General features: G+C 45.2%; 2 protein-coding genes and 2 long non-coding RNA genes across 6 annotated transcripts; 2 read left to right on the top strand and 2 right to left on the bottom strand.

Moving 5' to 3' along the window:
* Positions 1 to 1,936: 1,936 nt before the first annotated feature.
* On the bottom strand, positions 1,937 to 7,931 carry LOC127292361 (uncharacterized). Its single transcript, XR_007845112.2, has 3 exons — positions 7,585 to 7,931; positions 4,873 to 4,979; positions 1,937 to 3,606 (listed from the first exon to the last, which is right to left on the bottom strand). It is a non-coding gene; the product is annotated as an uncharacterized lncRNA (long non-coding RNA).
* On the top strand, positions 3,464 to 7,339 carry LOC127292362 (uncharacterized). 2 transcript variants are annotated; one of them, XR_007845116.2, is made up of 6 exons: positions 3,464 to 3,560; positions 4,512 to 4,564; positions 4,675 to 5,276; positions 5,436 to 5,510; positions 6,203 to 6,326; positions 7,162 to 7,339. It is a non-coding gene; the product is annotated as an uncharacterized lncRNA (long non-coding RNA). The 2 variants fall into 2 exon arrangements; XR_007845114.2 differs by having other exon boundaries at positions 4,675 to 5,510.
* Positions 7,932 to 12,321: 4,390 nt separating the features above from the next.
* LOC127292360 (protein RTE1-HOMOLOG) lies at positions 12,322 to 17,370 on the top strand. 2 transcript variants are annotated; one of them, XR_007845111.2, is made up of 5 exons: positions 12,322 to 12,502; positions 15,833 to 16,114; positions 16,209 to 16,653; positions 16,772 to 16,830; positions 17,024 to 17,370. XR_007845111.2 is itself a non-coding variant. In XM_051321740.1 (3 exons), exons 2-3 carry the CDS (start codon positions 15,881 to 15,883, stop codon positions 16,587 to 16,589), a joined length of 615 nt encoding a protein of 204 aa, XP_051177700.1. In that variant the 5' UTR covers positions 12,323 to 12,502; positions 15,833 to 15,880; the 3' UTR covers positions 16,590 to 16,701. The 2 variants fall into 2 exon arrangements, 1 of the variants encoding a protein (XP_051177700.1); XM_051321740.1 differs by lacking the exons at positions 16,772 to 16,830; positions 17,024 to 17,370 and having other exon boundaries at positions 12,323 to 12,502; positions 16,209 to 16,701.
* Positions 17,371 to 19,372: 2,002 nt separating this feature from the next.
* Positions 19,373 to 26,836, bottom strand: LOC127346739 (uncharacterized). Its single transcript, XM_051373011.1, has 2 exons — positions 25,921 to 26,836; positions 19,373 to 19,566 (listed from the first exon to the last, which is right to left on the bottom strand). Exons 1-2 carry the CDS (start codon positions 26,834 to 26,836, stop codon positions 19,373 to 19,375), a joined length of 1,110 nt encoding a protein of 369 aa, XP_051228971.1.

The raw sequence follows: 26,836 nt of genomic DNA, 5'->3' as shown, positions 1-26,836 counted from the left end.
CTGAATCCGCGTTTGGGGACACCTGTTACTAGCCGCGTCCCCCAAACGTGACCTCCAAACGAGAAGCAAGTGTAAAAATCGTGTCCAACATTCCTGATAGAGCCTCTATACACATGGGATGGGCTAGGGATGTCGGACAATATTTGGGGCACATCCGGACCGGCCTTTGGAGCGCGCGACTGGGACGATTTTTTATCCGGCATCCCCCAAATTCATTTGGGGTTTGGAGGACGCTTTAGGAACGCGGCTAGTAGCTCTTAAACCAACCCGAACTGGCAATTCCGTGTGAATAGATTTTGGAGTTACGAATCAATTTTCTACTCACAAAATCTTTGGCTGCACCGCAAGTTGGTGACGTGTGACATCCCTGGCTTGTTCCATGGTATGTATTTGGAGCAACCGGCAGGAGCTCTGCTTATTCATTAAGAAGAGGGAAAATGACCAGTTTATAAGGAAAACTGGCCGAAAACCGATACAAACACGACACCAACGTGTCTGGTTTATAAGGAAAACCAAACAAGAAAAACCAACACGGCACAGTTTTTCAGGAAAAACCGGCGAAAACCACACATGGCCACACAACCTAGCCGAACTAGGTATGGAGAGCCGCCGGAAGACACCAGCACAACGGCAATGGCGAGCACCGCGACTACCCGGTCCACATCCCTGGAAAGGAAGTCAGAGCCGAAGGAAACGGCTAGGCCTATCAAGCTTTGTGGGGAGAGGCAGGCCGCGAGAAGCAAGCCAGCGGCACTCGCGCACCGACGGAACCCGAGGAAGACGACCCAACCAGTAGCCCAAGCATCGCAAAGAGTCTCCCAAAATTCCGAAAAATGACACCTCCAGGGAGGTCACGACGTCCAAAGACGCCGCCGTCATCCAATCCGGCAAGCCGGATTTGAGTTTTCACCCCGGAATGGTGGGTGAGGGGTGTCGAGACTCCACGACAACGCCTCCAAGGAGGAAGAATGACGCCCTTGGACACCGCCGTTGCCGGCACCGACCAAGCTGGGCAAGACTTTCGTCCGGAGACCCACAACCAGCACCTTTAGACTACAAACGAACGAGAGCCACCGGCAAGAGGGACGCCGCCCACGCCCAAGGAAGCATGCTCTGCCGCCCACGCGGCCAGAGGCATGCCAGCAGCACCACCTTGAATCCCGGAGCCGCTGCTCCGGCCTCCACGCACGATAGGCCAGCACCTCCCTCCAACCTACCGCCGTCCGCGAGACACCGAAACTGGCGCCTCGCCCACCAGATGCCGCGCCGCCGCGCGGCCATCCTCGCGCCGTGGCACACCTCCGCCACGAGCCTGCAGGTGCCAGCTGGGCCTCTGCGCCTCGGCTAACCTGCCACCCACGGTGGCCCTCCGCAGCGGAACCAAACTCCGACAGATTCTGGGCGCGGGCCCTCGATCCGCGTCCTCCGCGCGACCTCCGCGCCGAGGAGAAGCTGGCCGCCCAAACCTCTCCACCACCGCGTCCCCGGGGCCGCCGCCCCGGCCTGCGAGCGCCCGGCGAGCTCCAGCCCCGAGCGGACCCGCATCGGGCCCACCTGCACCCGCAACGAGCCCGGCGGTAGCACCGAGCAGCAACCACGCAGAGGGACCGACACCGTCGCCCGCCGCACAGCCCAGCTCGCCGACGCCGAAGCTCCACTGCCGACGCTAACCACCGCCATGTGGCTGCCGCGAGAGGCGGAGCAGACGGAAGCGGGGCGCCGGCCAGCAACGCGTTCACCGCGGCTCTCCCCCAGCCACCTTCGGTGACGGGAGCCGCCGCCACCGCGGCGGGGCCAGCGGCAGCGGCGGAGGCGAGGAGGAAGCCTGGGGGGCCGGCGGCGGCGCGGGTGAGGCTCCCCCGAGTCGCCCGTTGCGGGCGACGCGAGGGCCGTTTGAGATGTTCCATGGTATGTAGAGCCAAAGACAAGCCAAACAAAATAGAACTATGGATACATTACTCACAAGAGCGTTCGTTTGGTTACAGTATAAGAAATTCATTTCAAATGAAATAGACTGACAAAGTTTCAGCTGATCGATCTAAAGAATAAAAGAACGCTAGCGGCAAGATCATGTTCCCTTCGATTAAGAGGCCAAGGCTCCATGTACGCCCTCAGCGTCCGTGGCGTTGAACGTCACCCTGACAGCCACTGCCTTCTGCTGTCGCTGGTTCCTCCTCGCGGATGACGACACCTTGTAGGCTGTAGAATCTCCAACACATTATTATTAACTATATCAAAGCTGACCCCTTATGCCGTGATGGTAGCGTTTTGGTAACTGTTCATCATCAGTTTTATCTAATCAGGCATAGACACGTCCAGTTTTTCCACTATTCACGCGTTACCGCTTCCTGCACATGCGGAAGCCTATTTCGTTTTCCCTTCTTTTCTTCCTCTCATGTAATTCCTATTTACTGGGAGCAGCCGGGATCCATCCGGTGATCCTTCTTTTTCGGGACGGTTGCTGCTTTTCCCTTTCTTGCTGTTTACCTTCCATGTCCGGTTTTATTGGCCTTGACCCGGTCCTGCATGTCACTCCGAAAATGTTTCTTCTCTTTACTGCCACGTATCTTTTTACGTGTCCAATTCCTTTCTCCATCGTGCTTTCTAGGCCTAATTTCTCGGCCATTTTTTGATTTCCGCTACTCCTTCCTCGGTTCGTGCGTTCACAACTCCACATCGGAGAGTCCGGTCTCCTTTCTTCCCTGCGTTCTTCTTCATCTCTCATTAGATTCCTTGCTAGGTCTTGATCTCATGGTTCGCTACTCCTAGCCGTGGGGGAGGCCGGCTGGCTCCCGCGTCGACGCCCCTGCGTCCGCTCTTACCGCGGCCTCAGCGTCTCGATGGCTCATGTCCTGTTCGTGCTCACCTCCCGTCTTTGCCGATACCTCCGCCGTACGTGCCGCCAGCCTCACCGGCTGTTTATTTGTCTTCGTATTCGGCGCCGCGTCGCCGGCGTGGCCTGGATGAGCCATCTTCTCAGTCGGTAGGCTGAGGTCGTCGTGGTGCCCGTGGCCGAGTCTCCTCTGCTGCTCTTCCTGCTGCTGCCGCCCCAACTGTTGGTTCAGTTGCTGTTGTTGTCTCTGATCGTCTTCCTTTTCCTAGGGCTTCCTCTTTGCTTCACGATGGTTCTCCAGCTGCTATGAAATCTGTCGAAGGTGCAGGCTGGGGATCTGGTCGTCTGTATAAATCGTTATCATCTTCTGCTTCTCTGCCTGCACGCCGCCGCCGTCTATTGCAGAATACTGCTCCTGTTGTTGTTGCCCCTGCTAGGTCTTCCGTGCCTGTACGTGTTCCTTTGCTTTCTGCTACGTCTGCTACTCCTATGTTACATACTGCTCCTGTCCTCCCCTCTTCGGCTGTGCCTGATTTACCGCAGATCCTCTGGTTCGTGCCGGCAGTAATGGGGTTGCGGTGAATCTTTCTATTTTCCCTTCGGCTTCGCACGTTTTCGTCAGAACAGTCTCTTGCCTCTTCTTTAGTGGCCGATGTCCAGTCCCGGAGGTGGGAGATAAGTTTAGGCAAGCGCCCTGTTGAAGAGGTTGCTGACGCCGCTGTCGGTGGTAATTTCTTCTTCCTCTTTTGTCTTGCCTTCAGTTTCTTCTTCCGCTGCAATATCATAGTTTGTACATTAGTGATGTTCCTTGCTGATTGTACAAGTACACTGTATGCTGGTTGAGCAGAACACACAGATGGGATTGGTTTACATATACCGCAGATATTTCTGTAGTTGTTCTCTCCTTCTATGGTTTCGGGTAGTTTTAGAGTTGCCCATTGTTCTTACTGCTTTTTTTACACGGCTGGTTATACCTATGTATGCAGCCGACCATGGATTATTTCTATATGTACTGTCAATATCTTTATTTTACAGCCGACCATAGTTTTAGAGATGTTCCTTTCTGTTATTAGTTTTCTTCAAAAGGAAAAAGGTCGGGTACAACTGTCGTTTAATTTTACAGCCCCGTGCAAAGACACTATAAGGTAATCTATTCCAGTTCCGTCAATCTAGGCACAATTAGATTTCTGTCGATGTTCATTAGCTTTGTAAGGTGATTGTGGCACCCAAGCTTCAGCCATTCACTTTTAATTATTATATGCATCTGTCAAAAACTGTTGCAATTGGAAATTTATACCTCCGAGCTTCACCATCTGAGATATTAAACTGTATACAGAAGGCAAATTGTATCCTCCGAATTTGAAGTACATCTCTTCAGACAATAAGACACTGCTAATATTTGAAATGTGAACTTTACATGAATTAGAAGCAGGTTACCCTACTATAGTAAGCAAGCTCTATGCAATTCTCATCAGAACAACGTTGCCTTATGTTTAAGAAGATGCTTATTTTACGCAGAATAGGTGCCCTGCTGTTTAAAGTATTTTAGTTTCTTAGTTATTACCTGGTTTTGTTTGCTAAACAGATATACAGTGTCTACTTTTGTAGGTCATATTTAGGTGCACCTAGGAGGTTTTTCGTTAAATTCTGATCCTTTCGTTAATTCTTTGGTTGGAAGGTTCCTTGGACATCTATTGGCGTCACTATCTGGAGTGAGTTCTCCTAATCCTGGTTAGTCCGCTGTTCTTTTTTTTTTTCGTTTCTACTATTTTGCATTTTGCTTTGTTTGTACCTTTTCTTTTTTCCTTTACTCTTACTTTCTATATTTTCTTTTTCCTAAGCCTTTGCGCGGCCTCTTCTAACGATGACTGTCCTGGTGAGTTCCCGCGGTCCTGAAGGTCGTCTGTCTGCTACATGTCGCTGGACTCCTCTTCCGGCTACTCATTCTGATAGTTTCCGTAATATTGATGCATTACTTGCTAACTATAACAGTATATTATCTAAGCTCATTAAATTAATCTATCAGTAGTTGGCTTTACCTTTCAATATATTGGAGCATTACTTGCTAACTGAATATTTACATCCTTTCTTTCGCCATCATTGCTTGCTAACTGAATATTTACCTCCTTGATTTCGTTATCATCGCCTGCAAACAAAATGCATGCGATTAGCTTGGCCTGTGTGCTTTTACTTATTTTACGACCAACACAACTGGCAATAAGTTTCAGCCTATAGTGCCACTAATTATTAGAAGAGATGGTAGTTGTTTTACACAGGATGTACACTATGGCTACGTCGCATGGACCAATTCAAGGAGAAGCTGAAGGAGGGCTCAATCTACAGGCTCAAATCTTTCATGGTTGTCGTTGCCCAGCCCATATATAGGACACCAGATCACCCGTACAAAATCAGAATTACCCAGAACACAAAAAAAAACACCGAGGTTGTACCATAACCTGAAAACTTTTCTCTGTATGCGTATGACATGAAATCATTTCATGTTGTTCCGACACACACAGGAAACAGTGTTCTCCTACCAGATGTACTTATTGTATTGCCTGCTCTCATGCTTATTCAGTTCTTTCTTTTACTGCAATTTCAGATATTGTTGGAGTAGTGACGAGGTTAACTGATCTTAACCCAGCAAAGACAAATCAGGAACCAAGGAAGATGAAAGGTATAAGATACAGTATACAAAGTAGTTCTTTGGAAAGACATCATAAAAATACATGCCCATTGAGAATTTTTTTAATTTAAACACCAAAAAGCAGCTAAATTATATGTAGTCTACTGAATTATACAATCTGGATACGTAGCGTGGTCGTAGCAGAGGGTTGTGCACCACGCGAGATGCAGGGTTCAGGTTCTCGCCTCCGTGGAGCTATTTTTTGACTAGTATTGTCTATTCGGTAAAATTTCTCATAATTATGCAAAAAATGTAGACGCGGGATGTGCATACATTTCAGACGGAGCAAGACCACTATGGTGTTAACTGGGTTGTGTTCACGTGGAGTTCAGCATGGTGTAGTTCCTCCAGGATCTTAGCGACCTCCTTCAGTTGAGTCGGCGAGAGACTGCAGCACAGTGTCTTCACCACCGCTTTCCCCGCTACTGGCCGGCACAAAGTAGTGGCTGCTGCTGGAGCGCGGCGGCTTGAGCCTCGCATTCCTGCACATCACTGTCCCAGCGATGCTCTTGTGGGCACACATAACAGCGGTGGAAGAGCCATGTGGCGACCTCCAGAATTTTCCTAGATAAACATCTCCGCACCATTCATTGTGTTGATTGCCCTCTTACGCTTTGACCTTTCTTTAATCTATACCCGATTAGGTGAAGACTTAATTTGGTACAAATTGGTGGCATTAGCAGGGTGAAGACTCTATGTTGATGCCATCGGCAAGGTTCAGGGGAATGGGTGACTGGAGTATCCCAACAGCCTGCATGGCATCCAGTAGGTTACATTTTCCTCATCCTTAAGGAATGCTTGACTAAGGTAATCATTAAGTTTCATGTCGAAGTAAAATACTTATGCTAATTTTGCTTCAGACTTGTGATATTCATGTCCAGTTGCTTGGTTAATTGGTTGTTTCCAAAAGCTCAAAAGGAATTGCTAATTGCCGTTGTATCATGTAGCAGATCCTATCTTGATTTTATTATTTTTTTCCTTTTGGATATTAATTAAGTTAGCTATCCTACAACTTAAAAATTGGTATATAAACATTTGGTCCCATGTCTTATGTTGTGGTGAAAGATAATCTGGGGTATGCCTAGAGTTGCATTACAAATGTGATTAAACCTGTCTGTTGCTCACACAATACTTGAAAATCATGTAGCTTGCCCGAGTGCCCACTACTTGACTCTCTCTCTCTCTCTCTGGATGATCAACTCAGCTTAATTTGATCACTAAGCTATCCGGATTTAGGTGCATTTCATTGAAAATGTCTACGATAAGAATTTATGAAGATGGCACTGGGTATCAGTTTTTTTGCCACATGAAGTACCAAAGGAAAGTGAACACCTGAATGTGCAGACTACCATTCAGGAAATCATGCTTGCTCTCAATCTAACAGAGGAAGTGTTATTCTCATCCTAGAGAAACATAATGGAAGGATGCATACCAGCAATCGTATAGATCTGTTGAAGGAACGGCTAAAAGAAGATTCAGCTTCCTATCCCTTCTTATCTTGAGATTTTTGGTGCCTACAAAGTTTAGAGTATTGGCCCTGAAGTGCGAGTATTTTTAGTAGTACTTGCTGTAAGGTTCAGTGGTTATGTATTTTGTCTGTGCCAATGGATACTGTTTCTTAATAAGAATACTATTCTTCTAGATAAAACCCATGATGTCCATGGCATAACAAGAAGGTACAAATATGGAAGTGCAGCTGTCACATGTCCAACTCGTGTGGTTTCCCTGCTGAGTGCTACATTTCGCCGAGCATGATTGATGCCAGTGCAATTTAGAAATATTATTGGGCAGTGGTCTCTCATCCTAACCCTGAATGCTCCGCTGGTGAAGCTTACTTTGTACTTAAGAAGTACATGGTTTTTGTAAGTTTGATTTTTGTTCTGCTTTTACCATTTTTACCTCATTCACATGAGCATAGAGAAAAAAAACTGAGTAAATCAATCAAGCGAAAAGTGATATTGAGAACATGATGATTACTTTCTTCAGTTCGTGAAAGGGAATTTGTTTCTACTAGCTGGAACATGTAAAGGAAATTTGTTTCTACTAGCTCAGGAGAGGAACATACCAGTTGACATCAAACCAGCTAGACTGTGCTTGCTGCCGCTTAGCTCTTCTTCGTCCACAAGGACATTGACAGAACAAGCGACGCCAGAGTTGAATCCCGACCAGCAGCGATGCCACCAGAGAGACAAGGTCGGAAAGACATGGCAGTGCAGTCCATGGGGAGCATCGTATTGTTCTTTCCTGCGTCGATTCATGGCTCCGGCGGTTGGAATCGAGGAGCAGAGGCAGTGGTGGTAGCGTCAGAGGAGGAGGAAAAGGGGATCTGATGGTGGGTGCTAGGAGTGTTGTGGCCTGTGGAATGTGGTTGCATGCGTGTGGGGACTTCTTTTTTAGAGATGCTGGTGAGAAATTAGAAATTAATTAGGAGTGAGAGATTTGGACTGTGCTATGTGTGCCTATTGTTTCTTCATGTAACTAATATAAAAATCAAGTCTAAATCAACCGAAATGATAATGTGTTACCTACAGAAATACAACCAAACTATTAATTTCCATTCATTGGTCCGATGGATTTATGTAGACATTATAATTTAAGGTTGGAATACTTTTAGGTTATGAAAAATGGATACTTATTTAGATTTGACCAACGTAGTTTAAGAGTTACATAGATCTCATGGGAAACATATATACGACTTATAATAGAGCATTTAATTCAAAATTATGGTCCGTATATATTAAGAATGAATATTATCATAAAAAAATCGCCAACAGAAATGGACGTAAATGTAATTACAGAAAAACTGAGGTATTTTAATGTAATAAAATTTAACTTAACAGTATGCTATTTTTCGATACCATTAGTATATTGTTTTTAGCCATCTTGACCAATTCCTTCGATGTGAAAGAAGTAACTCCATGAAATTCATGAAATGTGCTCACAAACTTAAGGTGCAGTTGCTAATATAAAATTCGATTAAAGAAATCTCCTAACCAAAAAAATCCGCATCTACAAACCTAACCTAGATACACATACATCAAAATACATCATCAATCGACATAAATGGATCAATACACAAATATATACGACTCGACAAGATGTAATTACTTACGCAATCCGTCGCACGTACGATTAAGTCTCATTCTATAATATATAATTTGAATTCAACACGTGGAAATATAGGGAATCCAACCTGACTATACATCACCGAACAAAATAATTACGGATTTAAAGTATACAATTCAAGTGTATATTCTACAGTTGATTAGCCTTTCATGTCACCACACGGGCGCGGCGTGCGCCGCGCCGCAAACTTCCTAGTATCTTTAATTACCTTAGATTTTGGCACGGTGGAGCGCGTGGTCGCAGAACTCCCCTGTTTTAGGCTAGTGTCTAGCCGCTATTTTCTTGCATACGCGAGAGATAGGGAAGATATTAAGTAGGCTTGTGTTTTGTCTTCCTTTGGAGCAACCAGCAGTACAGTATTACCTCTGTTACAAAATGTAACCCTTTTGAGAAAGGGTATTATTTACATTTATAAAGATATCTTTGAGCTCCGAGTTACATGTAAAACGGTTCAGTTTTGCACAGCCCTAGCCACGCTAAATCCGCCGACCATGTGTGTGTTGTGAACAACCCATCACATGGTGATTCTTTTTAAAGATTATTGTGGTTAATTGGGGAATGCCATGTTTCCTACAACTCCTGTACAAATTTTCATATCGTTTTCGTTTGATGTGGAACTTAGAGCTTTTGCCTCTTATGGAGCAACTAGCTAGCCGCATATATGTGCTCTTTGAGCTGGGAGTATGTATTTTTTGTGAGCTGGGTTGCAGGCTATATATTCATGCCTTGTTCAAATCTCCATCCTCCTACCTTTCTCACTGAAAAAATATTTCTTCTCAAATGATGAACAATTTCCAAGCAGTCCTATGAAGGTAAAAATATCCTTCTTGAAGTCGGCATAATCATTTCCTGGAGAGTACATTGGCGTGGGCCTACTACTTACATTTGTTTAACAATTATCATATTTGGACCTGGCTACCAAAAGTTTTCACTTCATGTAATAGGTTCGTGTGACGACCTAAGCTTTATAAGATGAGGATAACCATACTACTCCCTCTGTCTCAGTTTACTAGTCTTGCCCGTATATCTAGGTCACCAATTTGACCTATATAATTTAAATTATATAATGCAAAAATTATATCATTAAAAAGTAGAAGAGCTAAATTTTTTATAACATATAACTAATACTAACTTGATCAAATTTGTGACTTAGGAGTATGCGCACGTCTAATAAACTATGAGAGAGGGAGTACCAAGCATTGAAGATTCATAAATATGAACACCCAAGCTCTTCGAGGGAATGGTTCCACATAGGAACCGCATGCTCCTTGGCCATGATAAATGATTAATATCATTAATTTAGTGAAACATTATTGCGGTTCATAAAAAATAAAAGAAATTTGAGGGGCAAGGCCCACATTAATACATGGCCAAACCATGTTACTCTACATACCTATATTATAAAAGATGGTGGAGTGTCGAGCAAATACTACATATCCATAGTTCTCATGGAGTGGAAGAGAGGAAATATGAAACCACCCTGGTTTTTGAACCAAAATCATCATGGTTCGAGTGGCCTTTGGATGGGAGACAAATAACAACCAATGGGAATGAGAGACGTTTGGAACCTCTAGCAGTAGCTACTCTGTTATCTCATTTTATGAGGCTTGTCCACTTAGTGGGTTCTCATATCTCGTTGTAGAGTTTATTAGGGCCTAGCTAAGTCTGTGAATATCGCTAACCATAAAGCGTCCTCTTACACCCCTATATGGGTGACTTTCATAGTTGGCGAGACTCTCGATTTACCAACGACGCACATGCAGTTCCCTTATCTTAATGAACCCTTTCTATGTGTGGGCAAAAGAGTCTCACATTTTGAATGCCCATTGTATATATATTATATTAAGTAGTTTCAATCTTCGCTATCATCGACTACGATAGTATGAAAATTCTAAGCATTTAGTCTTCACATATCCAATGAAGATGTTTTATTGAAATTTTAGCCAAAGTTGTATCGAAAATATCATTTTTTAAAGAGAAGTAGGGAGTAGCAAAAGTGTGATGTTGTATTTTCAGGCTACCATTTGTTGTTCTATTTGACAGAGGGTGGGATGTGTGAGTGAGAGGCCAATGACACGAGCGTAAGGAGACCCATGCGAGTACAAGAGAGGCGACCAGAGAGGGAGTGAGAAACCATGAAAGCAACAGGGGAGACTGAGATTGTATTGCCATAGTTTTATGATGTATTGCCACTTTACTAAAGAACACGAGAATCAATGAGAGGGAAATATTCCTAATGGCCTTAGAGTTTATAAAGATACAAAAAGTAAACACAGTTTGTGTTGCAATTTGTGTGGTATGACTCGAGACTAGGCTTCATTTCCAGACCATACCTAGTGTTGCCAAGTGCATTATATTTCAGACCATACTTAGTATTGCTACGTTAACCTCGTTCTCGTTTCATTCCTCTAACGAAATGAAAAGGACGATAATGTGTTCCATCAAAACAGATGGTTGAGATGCCTCCTTGGGAGGGACGAGAAAACTTCATAGCAAGTGGTTGCCCTAAGAGAGCAAGAGGAAACAATAGAGAGATTCAGACTCGGAAATTACACACAACAAAGAAAAAAAAAGATGATGAGATGTTATCTTTATATTGATCTTTACCAACTTGTCTATTGAAGACCCGGACTCGGAAATTTGATGATATCATTCCACACTTAAAGTACTTCATCTTGGTTAGATTTAAAGATTAGTTGATTGGAATAACAAACGATAGCGAGATTTAGATAGATCTATTTGTCGAGAACTCATAGCTACAGTCCTATCATGTTGTTAATTAGTCAAAGGGGTCAAATATTCGGGTTGATTTTTTCAACACTTTGAGAACACATATGCAACATATACATCACGTTTCATGCAATATCCGACATTGGTTTTAAAACAATCACCTGAGAACTCAAGATGACAAACCAAATATTTTTTGTGTGCGACAGATTTTAGCAACCACTAGTTACCTCGTGTTACTGGTTTTTTGAGGTAACATGGTAACTTGCATTGCTATTACAGAAAGAGAGTGGTTAAATGGCTCCCAAGCTACATGTAGCTTGTTTCTGGAGAAATTCAAAAATAGCATTTGAGATTTTTTAAAAACCGGATTTTTTTGATGTAGAAATAATGAAGTCTACTAATGTGCAAAAAATCAGTCCAAAATTCGTTGTATTGTGGTCTCGGCAAAAATAACAAACGTGAGGATCTGAGTGCGATGAACAGTGCACTTTTTAAGAAGTTGATTTTTTTTCATTTTTGTATAGCTTAGAATATAACGAATTTTTACTCGAAATTTATTACAGTGGTAGGGTTCAACATTTATGTACCTAGAATTTTGTTTCTAATTTTTTTTAAAAACTTACAAATGCTACTTTTGATTTTAAAAAACGAGCACCATGTAGCTTGGGCTCCGTTTGTGGTTTCTGTTACAGAAAGCCCTATTTCGCCAATAAATCGTTTTTTAAAGTTCAGTGTAAATTAAACATGCTTGTTGTGCATATTTGGTTATGTGGTTGAATTTTTGCATCGGATTGTTGCAATCATCCCGTACTCTCATACGGCAATTTTACCTTAAAATCCATTGACAAGTCCCTATGATCTTTTCTCCCTCTCTCGAGCCGAATGAAATTTTCTACCTTCACGAGGCTCGTTCCTCCTGTGTTTGCTCTGCACGACTTTTTTAAAAGAAAGTTTGACTAGACGGGCAGGAAAACTAAGGCTAGCATCGCACCAATCTCGAAGCGCGAGCTACCCCCATTCCCAGGCCGCCGGCAGGCCCCATCGCCGGTGCCGTTTCTCCGCCGCCGCCACCGGACTTGGCCAGGGAGAAGGCGTCAGGTCGATCTCCGCGAGGTTCTACCATCACGGTAAGTCGAACCGAGACACAGCGGAATCGAAATCCTACCTGTTCGTATGTTTTTCGGACTAACCCTATCTACGATCCCCTCGTTAAGTTCCGTAATTTCTTCCAGTTTTTTTCTTGAATCCGAGCAAATACTATACCGGCGATGCTGTTGGCGATCTTGATTTACTGGTTCAGTAATGGGATTAGCGTTTCCTGAGTGCTCTTGCATCGGTGAAACAGACAAGGTTCATGTCTTTTGTTGGACTGAGATTGAGTCAAAGGGCATGATCCTGTGGCCGGTGGGATTGGATGTGCCGGAAAAAGATACCCGAATTCAAATGATTAGATTGGAATTACTTATACAAACTGAAACTTGAACCTGTGTAGGTATGGGGATATATTGTTTTCTGAGAATGGGGATTAATGTAATATTCAAACACTGGTCATGTTAAAATTTGCTTAAGTAGCTTCGAGTTAATTAGATGTGGAAGAAAGCTTCCCTGAGGGATCACCTTGGTGGATGATCCATGTGCAAAATGACATGATTTCGAGGCATAATATCATTTCATGGGTAATAATATACTGTGATTCATTTCAGATTATTTTGACAAAAACAAGTTGGTACAAAAAAAAATCTAATTAGAGAAGCACACCATATGTCTGAGCATATTGCTGTGATTAAATTTGGTCCACTCATACAAAGGATTGTAGAATTCGCAAGGAGATGACAATGCAGGGAGAAACCTTATGAATGAACTTGCTCTGCTTCGGAGAATAAGAGCATCCTTTCTCTTACATTGTGTGTACCAATAGGGAGAAAAGGGAAACAGTCTGGCCTTCGGTAATTTCCTTATGCCATCTAGTTGCGCTCTAGCACCAGCCTGCTAGTAACAACGATCATCTTAGTCAGTAACTTTATTCTTTGCGGTTTTCTGCAAGTAAATATATATGTAGAATAGAGTAGATTTACTGCAATTGCACTGTGTTCATGCAGTTTGTGTATTATTTCAATATCTTAAAGATTTCCCTTAAAGTAATATGATGTGAGGGCAACCTAAGCTTTATAAGATGGTGATAACTTTACTCCCTTGCAACGAAGCTTCATAAAGACCAGCACTAAAACTTCCCGGGAGTAAATAGATGTGGGTCCTAGATAGGAACCACATGTTTTCTGCTCATGGCCATGATAAATAATTAATAACATGCATATGATGATACATTATTTTAGTTCAAAAAGAAAAGAACTGCCGAAAGTCACACATCAATACACAGCCAAACCATGTTATAAAAGCTGGTGGAGTAGCAAGCAAATACTACCTACCTATAGTTCTCACAAAGTGGAAAAAAGCAAATATGAGAGACAAAGCAAGTTGACCGCCATGGTTTTGACCTGGCCATTAGATGGGACCAAGTAACAACTACTACGATTGAGAGACACGGGGAACTTTTTGCGTGTGTCACTGAGTTGTGGACATTCTCCGTTGTCGTTGATGTTCTCAGCTGCGCTGAGGAGCCTCTACCACAAGGAGTTCCTGGCAACAGTACGTTTCCATGCCTCTACCACGTGAGAAGATATCTTGGCAATTTGTACTCCTTTCACTCTTAACGAAATGAAAAACAACGTTGTTGTGTTTCATCAAAATAGATGGTTGAGATGCCTCCTTGGGAGGAAAGAGATGACGAGAAAAAACTAGCCTTTCCTCCCCCCTGCGTTGTTCAGAGCAAGTGGCTATTGTGTGATCGCAAGAGAGAGCAATAAAATTACACATGACCAATAACAGATAAGAGAGTATGAGAAGTTCTGTATAGATTGATAACTCCTTGTTGATCTTCAGCAAGCTTGTCCATTGAAGACTCCAAATTTAGTGAGTTCATTCCACACTTAAAATACTTCGTTTTGGTTAGCTTTGAGGATTAGTTGATTGGAAATCCAATGAGTGAGTGACTTAAATAGGTATGTTTGATGAGAACTCAAAGTTGAAGATGGCACAAATGGACAAACCACATACTTTTGTGTTTAGCAGATTTTAGCTACCACTTGTTTCCTCATGTTAATGGCTGTTGGTGCTGGAGGTAACAAGTCGTAGTCCGTGTTGCTGTTGTGATCATCTAGAGCTTCGTTTAGTTCCGTTGCTTCTATTGAAGTAATATTTCAGATTCATATAAATTAAGAGGTTTTTTTCGTGAAGTAAATTAAGAGGGCTGTGTTTTGTATAATTTTTTTCTGAATTGATGCATCCGTGTTTTGCTATCCATACCCTAGACTTCCACGATGATGTGGTGTCTCCGCTGTCGTTGAACCAGTGACATATGCCACTCTCCTCTTTTTCCCTCTCCGGAGCGCTGAACTAGATTTCTGTATTTTTGCTCTATTAAAAGGAAGGTACGTGAGTGAGTTCATAGCAATAGCAGACAATGTAATTGCATGGTGGTTAGCGGTTCTTTTGGCGTGACGGTCAGTTTGGCGACGATGGTGGTGTGAAGGTCAGTTTGGCGACGATGGTGGTGGTGAGTGAAGCAGGGTCATATGGAGTTAATATAGAATTCAAACACTGGTAGATGGGCCTCCCAATCATGTTAAATCTTCTTAAGTTATTTCGAGTTGATTAGATATATAGAAGAAACTTCGTGAGGTGGATCACCTTGGTAGATCCCTGTGCAAAACAACATGATTTTGAGGCATAACATTATTTCATGGACGGTAAACACAAAATAACCGATGATATGTGTTGTATATTTAAAAGTTATGTGTGTCATTTCACACTGAATAGAGACTTTATACTTAATACTGCTACCATGAGTATCTAATTTCAGACTATCACCGTATAGATCTAGCTTTAGAATTAGATGCATGTAACATTTTTATGTGACCTGATCAATGTTTTAGAATTTTCCATTCAAATCTCAGTCCTAAAAACTGAAGCACCTAATGTAATGTCTTTACCTCAAGGTAAGAGCATCCTTTGTCTTACGTTATGTACTATCAATAGGGAGAAAGGGGAATAGTCTCTGGCCTTCGGTAATTTCCCCATGTCATTTAGTTGCATTCTAGCACCAGCCTGTCATCACGGACAACCAAGTTAGTAGTTATGTAAAGTTTTGCTTGTTGGTTCTCCTCAAATTAATATCTATGTAGAATTGTGCTGTGTTAATGCTGTTTTCTGTTCCTTGTGGAATAAGACATCTTCAATTCTGTACGTCCAGGCCACTTTAAGTGTCATGTATTTCATAATTGGCTACTATTGATTATTGAATTCCTGACATGCATTTTATGTGTTTTTCTTGTATTCCTGACCATATGAATGTACATTATTTATGTGAATGTCACTTTTTCTACAACATTCATCTGCAGCAATCCTGCCTTGCCTCTGGATCAGCAGCTTAAAGTACGAGTAAGCTGATGGAAGCTGAAAGAAGCCAGCTCAGTCAAATCGACCCAAGAAGAGCCCGCTTTCCTTGCTGCATAGTATGGACTCCCATACCTTTCATCACATGGCTGGTACCGTTTATCGGTCATATTGGCATTTGCAGAGAAGATGGTGTAATCCTGGACTTTGCTGGTCCAAATTTCGTGTCAGTTGATAACTTTGCTTTTGGAGCTGTTGCACGCTACATTCAAGTAAATGGCGATGAGGTCTGTACTCTGTGGTTCATACTATCATTCATGCGGCATTCAAAGACTGAGCCATAGTATTACTCACAAGACTCGAATCTTTTATCATTTGCAGCGCTACAAGCTTCTTGGCACTCAAGTAGAGGCGACATGGGACGATGCTCTGAAGAAAGGTGTGCAGGAGTTCCAGAACAGGAGCTACAACCTGTTCACCTGCAACTGCCACTCCTTCGTCGCGAACAACCTGAACCGGCTCTTCTACTCCGGCCACGACAAGTGGAATGTGGTCAGCCTGGCTGCTGTGATGTTCCTGCGGGGCCGCTGGGTGAGCACCGCGTCTGTGGTCAAGACCTTCGCGCCTTTCGCCGTGGTGCTCACTCTCGGGGGTCTCCTTGGCGGCATGACGTTCCTGGTGGGCCTGCTTGCTTTTGCGGCCGCTATGACCGGATGGTTCCTTGTTGGCACCTACTGCATCAAGAGTCTTATAGAGTTGTAACTGGAATGTAGCGGGCCTGGGTTTGGATTCGGGACTTGGGGTTCTCCTTGTGATTAATGACCATGTGTGTACTACCTTGTAACATCATCTATGAGTGTTGTTTTGACTGTCTTGATTTCGACTTTTAGCCATTTTTTTCCAGATTTCATGGATTGATTTCTGTTGTCCATTGCCGTTCGTAGATTGATCTGGAGGTTCTATGTGTGCCGCGGCTGTCTGCTTGTTCTGGTCTTCAGCTCAGGTACGTCATTATAGTTCTTTGTTTTCCCATCGATAAGTTTTGTTTTGATTATTACCTGAACCTGCAGCACAAGTGTTTGTATTGTATGGGGGTTTGTAGCCGTGCTTTGTTGTGAATTTTTATTCTGTATTTGATTTTGTCGCTCTTAGGCTTTAACAACTGATACTATGCATGTTCTAATTCCTGGGTGCAGGTAGGTACATATAAATCATGGTGGTCTTTGGCCTAACCCAAAAGTTTACGCTGAACATTCTCAAACGTCTTATAATATGGAACCGTCTGATAGAAAACAACATTCTGGGTCTTGCTTTTCCGATGAATTGTGTAACTACTATTTGTTTGATTATCTTGCAAGACAAACTGCTATGACTGGGGCGTGGGATTTGTTCCTCTCCCTTCTCCATCACATTCTGTGTTCAGAAATTCCTGCAAAATTCCATACTGTAGTTCAGAGAATCTGGCGTGGAGGTCCAGGATATAAAAAGGCCGAAACTCAACCCGTGCTTATAGACTTGAGTATACTCGATCTGTTATTATTTAGTTCCCATTCTAGCTCAAGTCAAAGTCAATTTTTTGTCAAGTTTGACGAATAATATAGGAAAAATATCAACATCCATGATATGAATCATATGATATATATGTAACTGACATGTGCCCTGGCAAAAAAAAGCATACGAAATGTGGTTGAGAAGGACGGAGCCACTCCACTCAATATCACTGACATTGATGGCAATCAGCAAATGCCCATCGGTAAGTTGAGATGATATATAAATAAGATCTCACAAGAACACTTTGGTGTATGTTGGGTAGAGAAAACACCGTGTAGAGCACTATGCTCAAAGTTTGTTCCCTACTTAGGTACACCACTGGGCTTGGGAAGGATCAAGAATTCAGTTACGCTAAGTAATACTTGATGGCCTAATCGCACCTGGTGCTACTAGGCGAATCCATGGCAGCAAAAGACTGACGTTCAAAGGCAGAGTATCAGTTATGCATACACAATTACATGGTATCTTCACGCGGTCACCTATGGTTCAAACGCGGCATAATCTATTCCCTCGTACTCTCGCCTCGTCCTGTCCCGCTCAGCTAGAAAGTGTCATCCAGCAGCATGATAGCGTTGAGCCGTAGTCGGCAAGGGCAGCACTTGGTAGGGAATTATGGCGCCTAGCTGCACTTGACAACTGGAAAGTCTTCCTGGCCAGCGCAAATCGGTGGTCATCATCGTCAAGTAGTTGTTCAGGTTCTGCCCTGGGAAAAAAAGTAAGTCCAGGGTGATTTGATGAGAAATAAGTTGATCTAATGCTCGGGCGCTCTTACGCTCCAAGTCAATATGTGCAAGAATAATGCCAAATCAGACTCCACACCAGAGATGCCCACATCGCACTTTGTTTTTCACCCCCAAACTTGTTAATCCTTACTCGTGTTCTTGTCTTCTTCCTCGCCAAATCCCATTTCTCCACTGTCTCTCGAACTAGAGAGGACAACCATGTTTCGTAAGTTCTTGTAATTTTCATACTACTTAAAAGGATATATAGTGATGCCACCAAAATGACTTTAGATATGCGCTTCCAACTACAAAATAGCTACAAAAAGGATCATGTATGTGTTCATGGAAACTTCTCAAAGCCGAGGTAAATATAGCTAGCATGCATATTTTATTTATTATTTTGCTCAGAAGCTAGCAGATGCAGATCCCCGTTCTCAATGGGTAGGTAACTTGATCGTAGTTGCTCTCATTGAAAACTTAGTTATGTTTCTCTATTTTGATCTAGCGCCCCAAATTTCACCGTAAGATGGTAGCACAACAATCCCCATGTAGATGCAGCAGCAGAGTTCATTTTTCTTTGTTCTCTCTTCCTCTCGAGTCCTATACATATCAAGACGGCCCTTCTTGTGTTCCTTTTTTTATCGCCGAGGACATCGAGATCATGTTATATTCACTCCATCCACTAGGAGCTGAGTAGGTTGACCAATACTCCATTGCCCGTCTATTCACATCTCATGGTTCGAGGTCCGCGGGCGGTCGACTCGGTTGTGAGGGCTATGAGATGGATGGGTCGTGTGACATTGCGGCTTCTGTGCAGCTTTGGTGCGAAGTGGTGTAAGTTGGGGCTGCGGTCCCGGAGCTGGAGGCATTTTTTTTCTTCATTTGGTGGTTGCGTTGTGTGGACGACGTGCATACATGTGATTTTTCATCCCATTTTTTCTCATAAATTGGGCGATATATAGTTTGTATGGTTTTTAACCCCCCCTTTTTTTATTATATTTTTTTTACGTGAACAGGAGGAGCTCTCCTTTTGCATTATAAATAGGGGGAAATCTGTACAATGGCAAAGCCAGGAACCAAAACAAGAAGAGAAAAACTACTCACGGTATGCAGCCTTTAGATTGGCCAAACCGTCTCTAATCTGGTACAACAAATTCTCAGGTGTATCAGAAATATTCTCAAATATTCTTCGGTTCCGTTCCTTCCACAGGTTCCACACTCCATAAACTGCAGCCGATACCTGGTCACTTTTAGCTTTGCTCTTCTTTAACCTCACGATCTTTTTCCACCAACCAGAAACTGTATTGGATCTTGTGGCAATATCAGCAGCATCGGAATAAGTGAAAGATAGCCCATGCCAAACTTCTTTGGAGTAAGAGCATTCCAGAAATAAGTGATCAACATTTTCCGGCAACTGGTCACATAAGCAGCATTTGTCTTGATGAGGCCATCCTCTAGCTTGAAGCCTATCAGCAGTCCAAAGACGATTCTGGATTAGCAGCCATAGAAAGAATTTTATCTTTCCTTCGGTTCTAACATCCCAGGCAGCTGCAACCAGCGGTTTTTGAACTCTGCCAAGGAAACTGTTAGATGTATATATTTGTCTATTGTAGTTTCCCCATATGTTAGGGGGCTTTCTGCATATGTGCACCTGTACATGTACTATATATTGTGGCCTTTGGCCCCCTGGTAATACAACACGCATATTGCTCTAACATGGTATCAGAGCTGAAGGTTTAGCTCCTCTTTTCTCCTCGTCACAGCCGCCACCTCGCCCCGGTCTCCGTTGCCGGTTCCGATCTGGCCGCTGTTTCTTCTTTCTCCGTCACTCGCCACGATTTGGCCGCTGCAATCGCTCCCGATCGTCTCCTCGCGCGCCCTGTCCGATCGCCCCGCGGCACGTCCTACCCGATTGGTTGCTCTTGGGGAGGCCGGATACCACTGCTCGCCGCCCGATCTGGGAGCTGCTCTCGCTCCAGCGCCAGGCCGCTCGACGGCAGCCCGGATCGATCGACGCCAGCTCGGATCTGGGAGCTGCTCTCGCTCCAGCGCCAGGCCGCCCGACTCCAGCGCCAGGTCTCCTGCTCTGCTCCCCGATCCGTGCTGCTCCCTGGCCTATCGTGGCCTTGCTCCTTGTTCTGCAGTTGATTCCGTCGCCCGCCTCCAGCTTGGCCGCCTCCGCTCAATCTGCCCCCCGATTGACTTCCGTCTGAAGCAAAAAAAAAAAGAGCTATGTCTTCCGCTGATCCCGCCCCTTCTTTGGGCCCACCTTCGGTACTTGCTATTTGTCCGCTGCCTCCGTGCATGACTGCTAGCTATTCTTCGTCGCCGTTTGCGGCCTCTTCACGCGGCTCTGCCCGCGTTTCACCGACTCCGTCTACGTCGGCTCGCCGCTCTATACCGACTTTCGCGGCCTCTTCCCGCGGCTCTGGCCGTGCTTCGCCGATTTTGTCTCCCTCGGCCTGCCGCTCTACATCGACTTTTGCGGTCTCTTCACGCGACTCTGCCCGCGCTTCGCCGACTTCGTCTATGTCGGCCTGCCGCTCTACATCGACTTTTGCGGCCTCTTCACGCGGCTCTGCCCGCGCTTCGCTGAATTCCTCTATGTCGGCCTGCCGCTCTACATCGACTTTCGCGGCCCCTTCACGTGGTTATGACCGTGCTTTGCCGACTCTTTCTTCATCGGCGTGTTGCTCTCCGTCGCCCCCTTTGGTGGCCTCTGTGCGTGTGGGTGATAGCTCCTCGTCGGCACCTGATTGTACGTCGACCTCTCCAGTCGCGCCCCTCTCTGCGCATGAGATAGCGCAGCTTCACCGTATGCTTGATGCTTGGGATTCTAGTTTACGTCAGCAGCCTCGCGGTCCGAGTCTCCGCCCTCGTCCTCATTGCACCTACTGTGGCAAGGTTGGCCACACTTCCTCCACCTGCTGGACGCGGGATCCTAGTTTACGTCAGCAGTTCCAGGATCGTCAGCAGGCTGGCTCTTCAGGATCTTCTGCAGTTGCACTCTCTGATCAGGACATTCTCAGGGGTCTTCGTGGTCTGCTCGCTACTCCAGACTCTTCCTCGCCGGGCGCTGCTGGTTACGTGGATCGGCTCTTCTGGCACTGCGCGACCACCACTTTCTACACAGTCAGGTACGTCCCCGTGGTATCTGGATTCTGGAGCTTCCTTTCATATGACTTCTGAGTCTTCTATTCTGTCTGCTCTCCGGTCTCTTATTTCTCCTGTCCGTGTTGTCACGGCTGATGGTACCTCTATTCCTGTTTCTAGTACAGACACCCTTTCTACTCCCTCTTTCTCTGTCCCTGATGTTTCTCATGTTCCTCGCCTTCAGATGAACCTTTTCTCTGCTAGCCAGCTCACCGATTCTGGTTGTCGCGTCATTCTTGACGCTGAGTCTTGTGCGGTTCAGGATCGTCGCACACATGCCCTGGTTGGAGCTGGTCCTCGTAGCCGTCAGTCTCCGGGGCTTTGGGAGTTAGACTGGCTTCGTGTTCCTTCCGCTGCCACTTCATCTGTCAGTTCTCCTCCGGTTGTTGCCTCTGTCAGCGGCTCTTTTCAGCAGTGGCATCATCGTCTTGGTCACCTTTGTGACTCTCGTCTGTCGTCTTTGGTTCATCGTGGCCTTCTAGGGTCTGTCTCTGGAGATGGGTCGTTACACTGTCAGGGTTGTAGGTTAGGCAAACAGATTCAGCTTCCCTATCCTACTAGTGTGTCTGTCTCTCAGCGACCGTTTGATTTAGTTCATTCAGATGTTTGGGGTCCGGCTCCCTTCGCTTCGAAAGGGGGCCATCGATACTATATCTTATTCATTGATGATTTTTCACGGTACACCTGGGTGTTTTTCATGCGCTCTCGCAGTGAGGTGCTCACTATTTATCAGCGTTTTGCGGCCATGGTCCGTACTCAGTATTCCTCACCCATTCGCGTGTTCCGTGCTGATTCTGCTGGTGAGTATATCTCTCAGCACCTTCGTGGTGTCCTTGCTGAGGAGGGCACCCTCGCTCAGTTTTCTTGTCCCGGCGCGCATACTCAAAATGGCGTCGCCGAGCGTAAGCATCGTCATCTTCTTGAGACCACCCGTGCTATGATGATTGCCTCTTCTCTTCCGCCACATTTCTGGGCTGAGGCTGTCGCTACGTCGGCCCACCTCATTAACATTCAGCCTTCCGCTGCTCTACAGGGTGGCATTCCTCTCGAGCGTCTCTCTGGTGTTTCTCCAGACTACTCGACTCTCCGTTCATTTGGTTGCATCTGCTATGTCCTTCTGCCTCCTCGCGAATGCACTAAACTGACCGCTCAGTCTGTTGAGTGTGTTTTTCTCGGATACAGTGATGAGCATAAGGGCTATCGCTGTTGGGACCCCGTTGGTCGTCGGATGCGCATCTCTCGTGACGTCACATTTGATGAGACGCGTCCCTTCTATCCTCGCCCCACCTCGGGTACTTACCCGGTGGATGATATCTCTTTTCTTCTTTTTCCGGATGCACCCCCTGCTATCCCGTCTCCTCCCCCTCCTAGTCCTGATGCGCCCCCTTCAGCGCCATCCTCTCCTCCGTCTAGTCCCCCTAGTACTCCTCGTTCTCCGGTTTCGGATCCTTCTGATGTTGTCCCTTCTTCCTCTTCTTCTGATGAGTTGTCCTCCGCTGATGACCTTCCCCCTTCATGGCCTGTTCGTCAGCGTCGTGCTCCAGCTCGTTACTCTCCTAGTCAGTATGGTCTTTCTGTCGTTTCCGAGCCGACTTCTTATCGGGATGCTGAGCGTCATCCTGAATGGCAGCTTGCCATAGCTGAGGAGATCGCTGCGCTTGAGCGCACTGGCACTTGGGATCTTGTTTCTCCCCCTTCTGGTGTTCGTCCTATCACGTGTAAGTGGGTCTATAAAATTAAGACTCGCTCTGATGGATCTCTTGAGCGCTATAAAGCGCGTCTTGTGGCTCGTGGCTTTCAGCAGGAGCACGGCCGTGACTATGATGGGACTTTTGCCCCTGTGGCTCATATGACTACTGTGCGTACTCTTCTTGCTGTTGCTTCTGTTCGCCGCTGGTCTGTCTCCCAGCTTGATGTTCAGAATGCTTTTCTTAATGGCGAGTTGAGTGAGGAGGTTTACATGCAGCCTCCTCCTGGGTATTCTGTTCCCGATGGGATGGTTTGTCGTCTTCGACGTTCTCTCTATGGTCTCAAACAGGCCCCTCGTGCCTAGTTTGAGCGCTTCGCCTCTGTGGTGACTGCTGCTGGTTTCTCTCCTAGTCTTCATGATCCCGCACTTTTCGTTCACACTTCTCCTCGTGGACGTACTCTTCTTCTTCTCTATGTTGATGATATGATCATTACTGGTGATGATCCTGAGTATATTGCCTTTGTCAAGGCTCGTCTTCGTGATCAGTTTCTTATGACTGATCTTGGTCCTCTTCGCTATTTTCTTGGCATTGAGGTTTCCTCCACTTCTGATGGCTTTTCTATCTCTCAGGAGAAGTACATTCATGATCTTCTTGCTCGTGCTGCTCTTGGGGATGAGCGCACGGTCGATACTCCTATGGAGCTTAATGTTAAGCTTCGTCCTACTGATGGTGATCATCTTCCTGATCCCACCCGTTATCGCCATCTTGTTGGGAGTCTTGTTTATCTTGCTGTCACTCGTCCTGATATTTCTTATCCTGTTCATATTCTGAGTCAGTTTGTCTCAGCTCCTACCACTGTTCACTATAGTCATCTCCTCCGTGTTCTTCGTTATCTTCGTGGCACGATCACTCGTCGCCTTTTCTTTCCCCGTTCCAGCTCTCTCCAGCTCCAGTGCTATTCGGATGCTACGTGGGCGAGTGATCCTACGGATCGTCGTTCGCTTTCTGCTTACTGTGTGTTTCTTGGTGGTTCGCTTGTTGCTTGGAAGACGAAGAAACAGGTCGCAGTTTCCCGTTCGAGTGTTGAGGCTGAGTTGCGGGCTATGGCTTTGTTGATTGCTGAGGTGACTTGGTTACGGTGGTTGCTTGCAGATTTTGGGGTCTCTGTTACGACACCCACTCCACTTTTGTCTGACAGTACAGGTGCTATCAGTATTGCACGTGATCCGGTCAAGCATGAGCTGACCAAGCATATTGGTGTTGATGCTTTTTACACACGTGCACAGGTACAGGATGATGTTGTTGCGGTTCATTATGTGCCTTCAGATTTGCAGTTGGCGGATTTCTTTACGAAGGCACAGACTCGAGCGCAGCATGATTTCTTACTCTCCAAACTCAGTGTTGTGGATCCACCATGAGTTTGAGGGGGGGTGTTAGATGTATATATTTGTCTATTGCAGTTTCCCCATATGTTAGGGGGCTTTCTGCATATGTGCACCTGTACATGTACTATATATTGTGGCCTTTGGCCCCCTGGTAATACAACACGCATATTGCTCTAACAGAAACAAGCTTCATAGGCGGAAGCGGCCGAATAAGTGTTGTCATTAGATTGCCTCCAGGTAATAGTGTCAGCGGTATCAGACAGTTGCACCAGTTGTAGGGAGGACCAGAGCTTCACAAACTGATCAATCAAGCTTGGAGAATTGATACGCTGCAGCCCCTTCATCCATCTTCCATTGTTCATTGCTGTCTGCACTGTGATATTCTTTCTTCTGGCAAGATTGAATAGCTCAGGGAAACTATATTGAAACGCAATACCATCATGCCATGTGTCCTTCCAGAACAAAACCCGGGCACCATTACCAACTTGCAAGGAAGTACAAGCCTGGAAAAGTAGCATATCATCTGGCTTAATTGGAAGTGGCAGACCATGCCATGGCCGATCAACGTCATTCCAAAGAAACCACAGCCATCTAAGGCGAAGGGCCTTACTGAACCACTCAAGGTTTTTTATGCCAAGGCCACCCAAGGATTTGGGGGAGCACACCTGCTTCCAGTTCACCAAACACTTTGCTCCGGTCGTTTTGTCTTCTCCACTCCATAAGAAACCTCTTCTAATTTTGTCTATCTTTTTGGTGAACCATTTAGGCGGATCAAAAACTGTGAGGAAGTAGGTTAAAGTTGCAGTAAGGACAGAGTTTACTAGAGCCAATCTTCCCTTCCTGGACAGTAGCTTTCCTTTCCACGGCTTAAGTTTGCTAGCAATCTTGTCAATGTAAGTCTGACAGACGGCTCTTGAAGGGTTCCTGAAGCTTAGGGGCAAGCCTAGATAGGTACATGGCAGGGTTCCAATGATACAACCAAAGTCTCCAAGCAAATCGTGATGGTTAACGTCATCGCATCTAATGGGGTAGAAGATGCACTTGCTTAAGTTGATCCGCAAACCAGAGGCATGCCCAAAGCAATCTAAAATCTCAAAAACGGCCTGAACTTCCTCTCTTACAGGGTTCAGAAAAAGGGCAGCGTCATCAGCATAAAAGCTTGCACGCATTCTGCTTCCTTGATGAGAGATCTAGGAGAGCAGTCCAGAAACCACAGCCATTGCCAAGATGCGATGTAGTGGCTCAAGGGCAATAATGAATAGCATAGGAGCAAGCGGATCGCCCTGTCTTAGGCCTCGTTTATGTGCAAATGGGAGCCCTGGCTCGCCATTGAGGAGGATTCTTGAGGAGGCAGAGGAAAGCAGCAAAAGGATTATCTTTCTCCAAGGTTCACCAAAGCCAAAAGCGGTCAGGACTTCAATCAGATATTCCCAATGAATGGAATCAAAGGCCTTTGCAAAGTCCAACTTTAGAAATAGCAAGGGTTTTTTCTTTTGATGAGCCTCCTTGATGACACCTTGGACAAACACAAAATTATCATGAATAGATCTCTTTTTTATGAAGGCACTCTGGCTTGAGCTGATGATGTTACATAGCTCAGGCGCTAGCCTCGAAGCCATCAACTTTCCTACTAGTTTTGCAAAGCTGTGCATGAGGCTTAATGGCCTGTAATCAGTAGCAGAGCTGACAACATCTTTTTTCGGAATGAGAGTGATATTGGCCGTGTTTAATAAGTTCCAGTTGCGAGGCAGCGTTACAAAGAGAGAATTGAGAGCAGAAAGCAGGTCCTCACGGATTATCTCCCAACATCTTTTGTAGAAAATCCCTGTGAAGCCATCCGGGCCCGGAGCCTTTTCAGAATGCAGTCCAAACACAGCCTCCTTGAGCTCATCAAGAGAGAAGGGAGCATCTAGGTGGGAAAGATTCACAAGCTGGATGCCCAAAGCATCCCAATTCAGCCTGTTCTGCCTTTGAGAAGTTTTTCCGAGCAGATTAACAAAGTGTTTATGCAAAATGTTGGCCTTGGCTGCATGATCAGTCACTTCTGCGCCATCAGCAGATACCAAAGAAGGAATGTGATTTTTTCTTCGAAGCCCATTTGCTCTGAGATGGAAAAATCTTGTATTAGCATCGCCGGATTTTATCCAATCTAATCTTGCTCTTCTTTCAAAAGCAGCGATACCAAGTAGTCTAGCCTTAAGAAATTGTCGCAGCAATCTCTCATCTGGGGTAAGCTCTCTTTCTTCTTGCGCAAGGTCGAGTTGGAATATGACCTCGTTTGCAATATCTTCCTGGAAGGCAGCTTCTTTTTGAAGATTTTTATACCATTTTCTTAAGGCAGAGGCAGTTCTTGAAAGCTTGATATGCAGCTTACGGGCCGGGTCATTTGTTTGGGCAGCTTTCTCCCAAGCTTTTTTAACCACATCCATGAAGCCATTGCAGTTTAACCAGCAGACCTCAAATCTAAAGCCATTGTAGTGCTTTGTTTGCATCTTCTTCAGGATCAT

This window comes from Lolium perenne, chromosome 4 (assembly GCF_019359855.2).
Source record: "Lolium perenne isolate Kyuss_39 chromosome 4, Kyuss_2.0, whole genome shotgun sequence".
Classification (NCBI taxonomy): Eukaryota; Viridiplantae; Streptophyta; class Magnoliopsida; order Poales; family Poaceae; genus Lolium; species Lolium perenne.
This window is presented reverse-complemented; position numbering and strand designations above follow the sequence as displayed.

Coding starts and splice junctions, on each gene's coding strand:
- LOC127292360 (XM_051321740.1), top strand. CDS start 15,881: ATGGAAGCTGAAAGAAGCCAGCTCAGTCAAATCGACCCAAGAAGAGCC. Junction 16,115..16,208: donor TTCAAGTAAATGGCGATGAG/GTCTGTACTCTG, acceptor TATCATTTGCAG/CGCTACAAGCTTCTTGGCAC.
- LOC127346739 (XM_051373011.1), bottom strand. CDS start 26,836: ATGATCCTGAAGAAGATGCAAACAAAGCACTACAATGGCTTTAGATTT. Junction 19,567..25,920: donor GAGGCTAGCGCCTGAGCTAT/GTAACATCATCA, acceptor GACTGCTGATAG/GCTTCAAGCTAGAGGATGGC.